The sequence below is a fragment of the Haliotis cracherodii genome, unplaced genomic scaffold (assembly GCF_022045235.1).
Source record: "Haliotis cracherodii isolate W230 unplaced genomic scaffold, xgHalCrac1.p SCAF_12, whole genome shotgun sequence".
Lineage (NCBI taxonomy): Eukaryota > Metazoa > Mollusca > Gastropoda > Lepetellida > Haliotidae > Haliotis > Haliotis cracherodii.
In genome coordinates, this window is record NW_027266267.1 from 32,863,335 (window position 1) to 32,877,280 (window position 13,946).

The following is a 13,946-nucleotide window of genomic DNA, read 5'->3' on the forward strand; positions in this document are numbered from 1 at the left end:
GTGACGGAACACTGTCGACCACCTGCATGCAGCTAAGAAGGTGATACCATATATTAAAGGTATCAGAACAAACATGTCTTCCCTCTGTGTGACGGAACACTGTCGACCACCTGCATGTAGCTGAGAAGGTGATACCATATATTAAGGTATCTGGACAAACATGTCTTCCCTCTGTGTGACGGAACACTGTCGACCACCTGCATGCAGCGGAGAAGGTGATACCATATATTAAAGGTATCAGGACAAACATGTCTTCCCTCTGTGTGGAGGAACACTGTCGACCACCTGCATGCAGCTGAGAAGGTGATACCATATATTAAAGGTATCAGGACAAACATGTCTTCCCTCTGTGTGATGGAACACTGTCGACCACCTGCATGTAGCTGAGAAGGTGATACCATATATTAAGGTATCTGGACAAACATGTCTTCCCTCTGTGTGACGGAACACTGTCGACCACCTGCATGCAGCTAAGAAGGTGATACCATATATTAAAGGTATCAGAACAAACATGTCTTCCCTCTGTGAGACGGAACACTGTCGACCACCTGCATGCAGCTGAGAAGGTGATACCATATATTAAAGGTATCAGAACAAACATGTCTTCCCTCTGTGTGACGGAACACTGTCGACCACCTGCATGTAGCTGAGAAGGTGGTACCATAAGGTATCTGGACAAACATGTCTTCCCTCTGTGTGATGGAACACTGTCGACCACCTGCATGTAGCTGAGAAGGTGATACCATATCTTAAGGTATCTGGACAAACATGTCTTCCCTCTGTGTGACGGAACACTGTCGACCACCTGCATGCAGCTAAGAAGGTGATACCATATATTAAGGTATCTGGACAAACATGTCTTCCCTCTGTGTGACGGAACACTGTCGACCACCTGCATGCAGCTAAGAAGGTGATACCATATATTAAAGGTATCAGAACAAACATGTCTTCCCTCTGTGTGACGGAACACTGTCGACCACCTGCATGCAGCTGAGAAAGTGATACCATATATTAAAGGTATCTGGACAAACATGTCTTCCCTCTGTGTGACGGAACACTGTCGACCACCTGCATGCAGCTAAGAAGGTGATACCATATATTAAGGTATCTGGACAAACATGTCTTCCCTCTGTGTGACGGAACACTGTCGACCACCTGCATGCAGCTAAGAAGGTGATACCATATATTAAAGGTATCAGAACAAACATGTCTTCCCTCTGTGTGACGGAACACTGTCGACCACCTGCATGCAGCTGAGAAGGTGATACCATATATTAAAGGTATCAGAACAAACATGTCTTCCCTCTGTGTGACGGAACACTGTCGACCACCTGCATGTAGCTGAGAAGGTGATACCATAAGGTATCTGGACAAACATGTCTTCCCTCTGTGTGACGGAACACTGTCGACCACCTGCATGTAGCTGAGAAGGTGATACCATATATTAAGGTATCTGGACAAACATGTCTTCCCTCTGTGTGACGGAACACTGTCGACCACCTGCATGTAGCTGAGAAGGTGATACCATAAGGCATCGATCCCACGCCCTGTTGATCACACTGTGGCTGACACCAAATACGTTTGCTACGTGACGTTGTGTAGACCTAGTTTCAAGCATGCCATGCGTCTGACGACGTCGAACGACGTCTTTGACGCTGAGGGGGGAAAAGTGCATTCAGTTGTTGCAATCCACAGTCGCAAATGTTGTTGTGCTCTCTGGTAATGAAATGGAATGATTCTGTCATGATACATCCAAACACAGGTTGAGGTCCCAAAGGGGTTACCTGAACGTGTACCGGGACATTTCAATCTTATATGCAGGATGATTTGTTTATCTTCAAAAGGTGATCCTAAGCAAACTGAGTAGAACATGATTATATATTATTCTCTGTTGTGTTCTTCATTACACAATGAACATACAGAGATAGGTTCGTCGGTGGATATTATGTAGCTAATTGTCAAAATCATGTTCATGAATTCAAAAACGTATTGCCCGATATATTTACCTAGGAATGTATCATAAAGTGAATGAGTATGGTTTTACGCCGCTTTTAGCAATATTCTAGCAATATCACGGCAGGGGACACCAGAAATGGGCTTCACACATTGCACCCATGTCGGGAATCGAACCCGGGTCTTCGGCGTTATGAGCGAACGCTTTAACCACTAGGCTACCCGACCGCCCCTGTATCATAAATGTATTTGGTGCAAATGAGAGGAAATGATACTCCAAAGATAACCAAACACTCAGAGCATGATGTAACTATTTTCATCGCTTTGTCCGAAATCTTCAATCAGAATTAATTCAGTCGGATGTCTTTTCTCAACGTCGTGTGACAAAAGCTTTCAAGCCGCCATGAGTAAGACCATAGCACCGCTCAGTTAAATCAGCCATTGAGGACACGTGATAATACAAAAGGCAGTACTGGTACAACACATTTGAATCGACCATCAAACGTCAAATTAAGACACACATTCCGCATACAATGTAACTTTATACGTGAAACGACATTAACATTAGGGTTAAATCATTACCTGTGTGACTATGGTCGCAACAGCACAGTCGTGTAGTGTTTACTGTCAAAGATTGTAGTTGTCTTCTTGTTTAAAACACTAATCTCATACTGCTACCTACTACTCCTGCGAACAGGTGCTTGTTTGAATGCATCTTCTCGTATCCTTGTAGTTCAGATGCTGCTGACCACTCTAATGTCAGTGTTAGCATACGGAAAACTTTCACAAGTAACATGACACCCGTTTTATCATTTTCCTTTTCTCGTGGTGACAATTTCAGACATATTTATCCTTACTATGAAAATGTTAATTCATATCATATGCAGTAAAAGTAAAACCAAGGGATAATTAACATATGAATCTGATAATGCAAGGAGCAGTAAAGCCTCACTGTGGTGTATGTATGCCATCCAAAATTGAGTTAACGTTTAGAAGTGGGCACACATTCAGGCACCGAACTGCAACCAAATAAAGTTAAAATTATTTTCTTACAATTCAGTGATTAATCATCAGAAAAAATTTCTTAATGACACCACCATCCGTACTCAGCTTTGGTTATTGTTGTTGACATTGCGAAAATAACATATCTTACAATTAAGAAATTGCATTACCGCATTTTATTACATTTTACTGTATGTCTCTCTGAACAATAACAAAATTTTACCATGACATCACTGAAGTTAAATCTATGGAACATTTTGTCACGATACGATAGTATTGCATCAATCTAGATTTGAAACATGTACCTGACCGCTTCCATGATCTCGTTGATATGGCGTCTGCCCGGAGAGCCTAAGGTCGATGGTTCAACCCTAGAGGACGTTCAGCAGGTGATCACCAAGTGACGGAGACAAAAGTAGTGTCGTCACAAACGTCGTGATAAAGAATAAAAGAAGTTGCTTTCAATTCAGGGTGAAGGTCATTTATAAAGAAATGTTAAATAGTAAATGATGAGAAAGGCCAGGGCACTCTAGCACTTAAAGGAACCTTACTCTGTTGCAAGTCATTAGAGCCTCTAAAGATGGAGGTCAGTTCATGGGAATGGACCTCCCTCTCGCTCACGATCTCCAGTTGAACCACCATGAGTAGCTCTTCTAATAGTATCCACAAAAACTGCAGAGGACTAAGGAATAATTTCAATGATTTACAATTATTAATAAGGATTACAAACCATCGACAGTATGCATACAAGAAACTCTCTTAAAAATACGGATCTAATTTACATCAGACAATACGATTCATATGATTTCTGTTCACTTCCAGGTATATAAAGTGAGGCAGTGAGTGTCTTGGTGAGGCGGGGTGTTAATCACAGCCCTGCTATTCTTAAAACCCATATTCAAGCTGTTGCTGTCCCTATAACAATACACATTGTTTTCACCGTGTGCTCTATTTACAGCCCTCCATCGTCTCCTATGAAGCAGACTGACCTTCGGACCCTATATGACCAGCTCCCCAAGCCCTGTACCATTATGGGCGAATTAAACTGGGATAATCCACTTTGGGGCAGTGCGCATGCAGGCAACAAGGGAAAGATCGTAGAAGATTTCATTTGTAATATCGATTTATGCATATATAATGATGGTTTGAACATATATTTACATCCTGGTACAGGTATTTCTTCTTCTGAAGATCTGTCAATTTCTGACTCAGATCTACTGAATGAATTTAACATGGTCAGTCCACAATGACCCCTGTGGAAGTGACCATTTTCCAACTATTCTAAAACCTGTTACCCTTTTGTTACTTCTCCATCATCAAGATGGAACTTTACTTAAGTTTACTGGCGTTTAGTCGAAATACTGTCTTCAAACAAATTAACACCTGATATGTTTTCAACGTTCCTGGCCCTGGCCAAGTAATCTCTGATGAACGTAACAAAACAGCTGATGAATGTATTGCGAAGTCCTCTGCGAATCCACACATCCATAGGAAGCAAGGTAGGAAAGGGACAATACTGAGCATTATTTCGATGAACGGTTGCTCATTCACACAGCCACAGGTTTGTCTGGCCCACGCACGAGTACTGATTATTAAAGACAACATGCGTGCACACAAACACACTCATACACAAACACAGATACACCATTTTACATACACACACAAATACACATGAACACATGAACACACAAACACACGTACACACACACACGTTCTCTACGGACAAATAGTATCCCAGTCTCCCATACCCAGATCTCTTCAGGCAAAAGCGACATCATTCATTGGTACACCTACAGATGCTTCGCGCATCACGTGATTTGCACACGTGAGGAGGCAATACAATTCCAACCCTTAAATGAACTCACAGAATGTGAAAGTCTATTCTTAAATGATAAACATTTACATCAGTTGATAATTATCTTTGTCTACATAAATATATACAGACATTTTTGTTTGAAAATTTTAGTATCCCTTTTCATAATTTAGTTGCCTCTAACAGCCTTTGGATTTCACGTTAGCCCGCTAGCCCTAGACTACAGTAATGTGCCTGCGGACGAGAAACGAGTGAGTGAGTGCGTGAGTGAGTGAGTGAGTGAGTGAGTGAGTGAGTGAGTGAGTGAGTGAGTGAGTGAGTGAGTGAGTGAGTGAGTGAGTGAGTGAGTGAGTGAGTGAGTGAGTGAGTGAGTGAGTGAGTGAGTGAGTGAGTGAGTGAGTGAGTGAGTTGTGAGTGAGTGAGTGAGTGAGGAGTGAGTATGGTTTTACGCGGCTTTCAGCAATATCCCAGCAATATCACGGCAGGGGACACCAGAAATCGGCTCCACACATTTTACCCATGTCGGGAATAGAACCCGGGTCTTCGGCGTGACGAGCGAACGCTTTAAACACTAGACTACCCGACCGCTCCCCTCATCGACAAGAAGCATGTGAGGATTATAATACAAGTTCAAAATGCTTCGATTTTGCAATAAATTGCAACTGAATAAAACCGATAGAAAATATAAACAGTGAACAGTTAAGTCTCATTCAAGCATGACAAGCTACAAATTCTCAGGACCGGGGAAATAAGGGTTCCTCTCGACTATTATTAAAACAAGGAATATCTAATATAAGGCTGCTCTCATGATGACCATCAACCCAGGGTCACGTAAAAATATCCATACTCTTGTTGTACTATTCCAACAGTGATATAACTATTTTACAACTACATAAGTGGACATCCTTGGGTTCATGATATACCTTCAGAACGTCTCGTGAGGCACGTTGTAGTGACAGCCTCGCTTTGGCCTGGAATCCACTCATCATCATCCAGGCGGAAGTAGTTCAGGTTCTCTGTCTGCTTCTGTCAAAATGCAAAGCTGTACACCAGGAGCTTATTTCCTGGGTACACCCACTGTATGTCTATACTTAATTCTGCATGACTGTAGGGTTCAGACAGACGTCTCGTTCTATAACACAAACACTTAAAACTGCATCTATATTGGACTTTAAATTATCTCTAAACCTACATAAAACAACAAATGATATTGGGAATGTCGGCACAGAGATGAAACTAAAATTAAGAAATACAACAAATATGAAAAGAAAGCAGCAAAGCTCTACAGGTTGACGAGTAAATGCTTTAACCTTGAATGAAAGATCTCAGCAAAGATGTCTTGCTTCAGCTTTTTTTGCCAAGCATTTTCGTGAGATTTGGTATGCCCTAAAAGTCTCGTTCCGCTACAAAGCCATCTCCAATTATGCATTTGATTATATCTCTACGTACCTTTGTTTTGACTGCGATTTGAATGGCACGACAAGCACAATAGCCGTCCAATCAAATTAGGCACATGAGAGAAAGCCATAAGATGAAGAGACAAAGTGGTGACGTCACTTCTGAAACAAAGGTATGGTAGCCAGCAGGTAAAGGTATTTATAACAATAGAATGCACTGGATACACAAAAGTGTTCAAGAAGTCAATACTGTATCTTAAGCAAATCAACAGACACACACGCACAAACACACTAACACCCACATTCTAACTCACCCATTGGTAGTCTCCTAAAATCAGTTCAGACCCCAGCTGATGAAGTAAGAAATCGACTCACACACTCACTCACACACACACACTCACACACACACACACTCTCTCACACACACACACACACACACACACACACACACACACACACACACACACACACACACACACACACACACACACACACACACACACTCACACACACACTCACACACACACAGGCTCCTAACACCAACATAGTTCAGATCAAATATGCTGGCGTCACACGTACAGCTGAAGTGATAATATCGCTGACGTCAGTGACGTTGTGCTTCATCAACATCTCCGTGACGTTGCCTGTAGTAAGATAAAAGCCAGCTTCCTGTGAACAGTAGTATTCTCTGATGTCTACTACAGTGTGAGGTTTGTATTGGGTTGGAGGGCTGTTGGGTCTGCATCACTGCCCACGTGGCACTGGGGGAGTGGTGTGAATACAACACTCGGATCAAGTGTTCAGTGTATGTTGTGGTATTAAGCAGGATAGCTCTTACACATTATGATGAACGATCCCGATGTGAGGTATGTCACAGCTACCTACGGATCTGAAAATACAAAGCCTCTCTCAGATATGCTTGCTCGATAGGTTGTGAATGATAATATGATACAATCCCATCTCCAGTTTGAAGTGATGTCTAAACTGCATCTGGTACATACCCATGGTTTAACATGAAAAAAACCAAAACCCAAACAAAACGTAAAGCAACAATTAAATAGTCATGTTTTTAGATATATTGTCAAAATCAGGACCTGATGCATGAGTTAGATTAGTTTTTCACAGCTAATCTTGGTTTCAAACCAACGATCAGAGGTTTTTGACCCGACAAAGACACGCAACACAGTTCGAAAACAAGATTCGCCCTGAACAAGTTTCTTGGATTGTCATCATGGTACCCGTGTATGTGGGTTTAATCAAAGTGGTGAGCGTCTAAGGCCTGCATTATTTAGGGATCCGTTATCAAGCTGACACACCATAGAGGTAACAAAAAAAAATGTTCAGAATAGCGTTGAACAAAGCTCACTCACTTGAAACATTGGTTAGTATACTACCTAGTGTCTCATTATTGCTGCATCGTTGCACTGAAACCAAGAACAGGAAATACTCACTCACCATCGTCAGCTGACACCAACCAACCAGTGTGTGTGGGTTTCATCAAAGTTGTAAACATCTAAGACCTGAGATGCCTTCACTGAGGTCCGATAAACCGAAGCACTCCGAGCCTGCGCTCGCGAGTCTTACCGAGCGGGGAGCAAGCGTAGCAATCCAGAGAGATGCCTTCAGTTTCGTCCGATAAACCGAAGCACTCCGACCGTGCGCTCACGAGTCAAGCGAAGCAATCGAGAGAGATGCCTTCAGTAAGGTCCGATAAACCGAAGCACTCCGAGCGTGCGCTCACGAGTCTTACCGAGCGGGGGGAAGCGAAGCAATCCAGAGGGCGCTGAGTTTACCATGGCGTCCTTCTTCGCGATGCGACGCGATGGCGTTATAAATACGCGACTTGACAACATCCGCCATCTTTATCCCTTGACGTGCCTCCTCTTCAGAATACGCGGAGACGCTAGAGGGCGGGCAGAGCAGGCGTCTCGGCATGTTCATTAGGAAATATTCGGACCCGCTCGCTGGCGCATTGGCACCCCTTGGCTTTCTGAACGCACCACTGCATCTCTTCGGGCTTCTTCGTCCAGCTGACACGCAAGGAAAGTAACTGAAATACTGTTCACTGTATACCAAACATACCCATTCAGTTTGTCTACTACCTGGTCTGACAGCATTGCTGCATTGTTGCACCGAAACCAAGAACAAGAGATACTCACTCGCCATCACCAGCTGACACATTTCTACTCACCCAATGACAGGTTACTAACACCGTCACAGTTCAGATTCCATCTGCTGACGTCACACGTATAGCTGACTGTGACGTCACCGAGTCGGGCTGGTGTCACACTAAAGGTGCTGGAAGTGATAATATCGCTGACGTCGGTGACGTTGTGCTTCATCAACATCTCCGTGACGTTGCCAGTAGTGAGATAAAAGCCAGCTTTCTGTGAACAGTAGTACTCTCTGATGTCTACTGTCAGTGTAAGGTTTGTATTGTGTTGGAGGGCTGTTGGGTCTGCATCACTGCTGACGTTGCACCGGGGGAGTTCTGTGAATACAAGAGGAGACAACTGCTGAACGAAACTATTGATTTAGTTCTTCAGTCATGGACAAGAGAGTTTGTGTCTTGACTTTAATACCTCGGTAAGTAAACGTATACTGAGATGCAATGTTCAGACGTTTCTATCACGCCCAGTGGACGTAAACCATGGCAATTCCGAAACCCACTGTCATGGTTTCGAATCCAAGATTCACACTGAACAAAATAGTAAACACCACGCATCAATTCGGCTGAAATGTAACTTTTTTTGTTTGCTTTCAGCTTAACGCCTCAGTCAGCAATAGTCCAGCTACATGACGATTTTCTGTAAAATAGTCGGGTCTGGAAAAGACAAACTAGTGATTGATATCATGAGCATCATGAGCATGGATCCACGCAACTGGGATACGATGACATGCATGAAACAAGTCAGTGGGCCCGACCACCCGATCCCGTTAGTCGCCTCTTACAACGAGCATGTGTTGCTGACGACCTTGTCTAACCCGGGTCTTCACGGGTCCACACAAGTCACTGAAATATAATAGCGTTACACAAAACTCACTAACTCATTTACTCACTCACTCCAAAGACCTGGTCAGACATCAATGCACTGAAACCAAGAACAAGACATACTCACTCTCCACCGTCAGCTGACACACGGGGACGGGGACGGCTCCAACTACAGCCGCATCCAGGACCTTCCATGTGCCAGCATCTACCACCCCCACGCTGTGTATAGTCAGTGTACTGTGTGTAGCATTTATGTCTGCACTGTATCCAGGCACGGGGCTGCAGCGGGGGTTGCATGTGACGACATACCGGCCATCATTGGGTCGTTCCCACACAAAGCCAGTGTAGCTGCTTCTGTCGGTCTGAATTGTGTATGGCGTTCTTAGCAGCGCCACTCCCCCAACACACGGGGAATCAGCCGAACCAACACCTGCAATGAGTGAGTGAGTGAGTGAGTGAGTGAGTGAGTGAGTGAGTGAGTGAGTGAGTGAGTGGGTGGGTGAGTGGGTGGGTGGGTGAGTGAGTGGGTGGGTGGGTAGGTGAGAGAGTGAGTGAGAGAGTGAGTGAGTGAGTGAGTGATTGAGTGAGGTACTGGAAATGGTGTTGTAAAACTCAAACCAATGAATAACACATTAATGCAACAAGCGTACATTTTCTTCACACCCTGTACCCATGTGTGAAATAGGAACTGCATGTTAAGCATGACTGGTAAACACTTTAAACCCTTGCCACTCTTCCCATACATTGGCGATACTGAAAATGGTGTTGTAAAGGTAAAACCAAGGGATAACATATGAATCTGATAATGCAAGGAACAGTAAAACTCACTGTAGTAAATGCAGGCTATCCAAGCCAGGGTTATTGTGCACAGGCGGCCTTGCTTCCACATGTTCAGGCAGATTTAACTGCAATAAAAATTATGTTTACAAAGGAAAGCATAAAATTATTTGCAAATGAGAAGGAAATTATGTTCAAAGTCTCCCACGTTAACTGAAGATTCAGAAGATTATATAACAGTTGTAATCTCACTTTTCATTAAAATACAGAAAACTACGTTTATAACGAACACGCTTATAACGAACTGACAGATATAACGAACTAATTTTTGGTCCCGGCAATTTGCTGTATATATGCTGTATATATGCATATAACGAACTGCGTTTATAACGAGCTACAATTACTGGTCCCTTTAAGTTCGCTATAACAGTAGTTTACTGTACTAGCTTCGGTTGGTTATGGGGCGGGCATATATTTTCCATGTAGCCCGCTCATGATCATGAAGCCTGCTGAGAATCAATCGGAACTCATCGAAGGTAACTTGTATATCACGAATAAGTATCGTTGAGTTGAAATGAACCGATGTTTATTCAAATGCTTTGTGTAAAAGGAAGTAACACGGTTCGTTTGCGTTGTCTGCTACGAGTGAAACTGCGGACGTACAGTCCGGACAGTGTACATCACACCATATACCCTCGAGATCGGTTGACGTATGTCATCTTTATCTGAAGTTCAGTTCGATGGGATCTCTTCCAGCACCGTCGTGTGACAAATGATTTCAAGTAATACTGCAGCTCCGCTCAGTTGAACTGCTAAGTTCTACCCAGAGCACGATAAACATACTTTCTGTTGAAGACCGATTCTAAGATCGAATGTAAGATTTGTGTACGCAACAACATTAGTATTATGATGAAACCTTACCTGAGGTTGAAATCATTACTTGTGTGACTATGGTGGCAACAGCTCAAGTGTGTAGTGTTTGCTTATATAGATTGTAGATGTGTTGAGGCACTTTGATCAAAACCAGCTCACGAGCACAAGATGTAACACACTGATCTCATGCTCCTACTAGTTATGTGAATGTAGTTTCTCACCTCCTTGTCTGTGTTATAGTGCTGGTCACTTTAATGTCAGTGTTAGCATACGGAAGATTTTCATAAGGAACACGAAACTCATTGTTATCAATTTCCTTTCCACGTGGTGACAAGACATATTTATCCTGATTGATTATGAATAAGATAGCTTACATGTTTAAACATATCATATGCAGCATGGAGCGCGATCTTCCATGTACCAACATCTGTCACCCAACAAGTGCAGTGGAGTGTGTGAGGCGTTCATGGTTCATTTGAGTGACTTTGCTGAAGTTGAGAAAGGGGATTATAATTTTCCTTACAGTTAACACAACATTTGGCGGAACGTTTGTCTTACAAGAGTTACGTCCCCGCAAATTATCTCCCTTTTATCGTAAGTGTCACGCACGTACACAAACTACTGGGTACCTATTTACAACAGTTCCACATTGACAAGGCAAAATAATGACAGATGGTTTTTAAGTCGCAATAACAAGGGTTGGTGAAACGTCCCTGCGTGGTAGGTAGAGAGAATTTGCGTTTCAAGGATTTACATTTGTAGTGTCCGGGTTCTTCCCTCGGGAGGTCTTGGTACTTCGTTCTCCAGGAGGTCCTGGTACTGCTTTCCCCAGGAGGTCCTGGTACTACTTCCCTCTGGAGGTCATGGAACTTCTTCTCTCTAGAGGTCCTGGACCTTCTTCCTTCTGGAGGTCCTAGTACTTCTTCCCTCTGGAGGTCCTGGAACTTCTTCTCTCGGGAGGTCTTGGTACTTCGTTCTCCAGGAGGTCCTTGTACTTCTTCTCTCTGGAGGTCTTGGTACTTCTTCCCTCTCGAGGTCTCGGTACTTCTTCCCTCTCGAGGCCCCCGGTACTTCTTCTCTCTCGAGGCCTTGGTACTTCTTCCCTCTGGTTGTTTGTTTGTTTGTTTATTTCTTGTTTAACGCCACCCTTAGCAAGATTCCAGCCTTATGACGGCGGTCTGTAGGTACTGGTACTTTTTCCCTCTGGAGGTCTTGGTGCGTCTTGGATCTGAAAATCCTAGTTCTTCTTCTTCTTCTTCTTTGGCCGGACCCCTGCCTCACAGGACCATATGACACAGTTGAACCAACCAACTCAACTCGAAAGGGAGCACGGGAATCACGCACGCACGAATACGGTGTTAGCGTTGGGCCTCTCAACGTGCGTGATTCCCGTGCACCCTTTCGAGTTGAGTTGATTGGTTCAACTGTGTCATATGGCCCGGTGACGCAGGGGTAGCATTACGCAGATGGCTGTTTCAATGAATGGTCGTTCCACCCGTGACGAACAGGTCTGGTTGTTGATGAAATATAGTGATAGCTAAATAGACAGATTTTTGATTCATGCACCGATTGTCTTTAAATGTAATATCCAGTTATGTATGACTGTTTAATAATCTCATACCAACTTTGACTGGAGTAGGTCCGATAGTTTTTCAGATATTGTAGTAAACGTCGGTACCTTAAATTACCTTCCAGACTATAACTGTCGTTCGGACTACCCCGTGTTAAATATTTCGAGGTTGCACGATAAGAAAACACATTCCATGTGTCACTTTCATGATCTGGTAAGCGACGCCCTGATTGTTTGGATGAAAGGTCGTTCCCGTAATGGGATATCCTCAGATCTTTGTTCAGCGATAGGGAGAACTAAGATCTTATTTTAATGTAAAAGAAACTGTCTGTCTGCCTTGAACTCATTCGTCTGCAGTACAGCCCCTTTGTTTTCGCAGCCCCTCAGAAGCTCTACTTTGTGGGAAATAACGCCAATGACAACTCCAAAGATTCCAATTCTGACATGATAGTACCATATTCATAACGACCCAGTAATGCATCGCACAAGGCACGATGGTAATATATATATAATAATCTATAATGTCAATAGCTGACTGATACCATGCAAACGATACCATATCATTTAATGTATAAATAGCGTTAAGAGTTGATCATGTATCAAAAGTATACACATAAATCATTAATATCCCATATACAGCATGTTTGTAGAGACGCATACATAACCATACCAGACTATCAGAGTGACCTCCATTAGCGCCATATCAAATTTTCAAGCCAACTGCTGCAGGAAGGTAAAGGATCTCAAGCGAGTAAGCTGTCGCTTCAAGTTGAGTAAGTCAGTATTGTTTTACGCCGTGTTTGCAATATTTAACAAACGTCATTGCAGGGGACATCAGAAATGAGCTTCGCAAGGTGTGCATGTTGGGACCAGAGCCTGGCGCCTCGGAGCAGCAAACATTTGGTCAGCCAGAATCTGAAAGCATAAACAGAAACTCCATGGTGTGGGACGGCAAACTGGAGGGTTGCATCTTGGTGGGGTGCATCATCACATTGCTGGCTACATTCCACTTGTCTTTACTGGTGCTCTTTGCCAAGGATTACACGGGGCAAAACTGGTGGCAAGGAGGAGGGTAAACACAAGGGCCAGTAGTTGTATTGCTATAGCACACAACTAACTATGAGAGGTCAACAAGTGTTACATTGCTTTCTGTCAATGTAATGCATGTAAAACGACAGAAAAGTTCAAAATAACCCGCAGAACATCAGACAGAGGTGCATCATCATCAAGGTTGCATTATTCAATAAGTATTTATATCAACAATCGAGAGCTAAATTTTAATGACGCAACTCGGAATACATAAAACTAGCAATACCTATACACAAATATACTATTAATTACATTAATTAAAATGATATTATAATTGAATTGCTTAGATCGATGCTCATGATATCAATCACTCACTTGTTTGGTCTAAACAGAACGCCGCATATTGCTTGAATATTGCCGAGTGCGGCGTTAAACAACAAACACAAAAACAAACAAAACATGAAAGTGGAGTGCAGCATTAAACAACAAACAAACAAATTAACGAATACCGGTATCATGTTTTGACTACATACTCACTTG

At 43.1% G+C, this 13,946-nt stretch overlaps 1 protein-coding gene across 1 annotated transcript in view; it reads right to left on the reverse strand.

The window, feature by feature from the left end:
* Window positions 1-13,946, reverse strand: part of LOC139457299 (uncharacterized) — a 59,885-nt gene that overhangs the window by 12,630 nt on the left and 33,309 nt on the right. The window contains exons 7-8 of the mRNA XM_071238707.1: window positions 9,285-9,587; window positions 8,357-8,656 (exon numbers count right to left, since the gene is read on the reverse strand). Coding sequence (XP_071094808.1) covers window positions 8,357-8,656; window positions 9,285-9,587 — 603 coding nt within the window. The remainder of the gene's footprint in view (window positions 1-8,356; window positions 8,657-9,284; window positions 9,588-13,946) is intronic.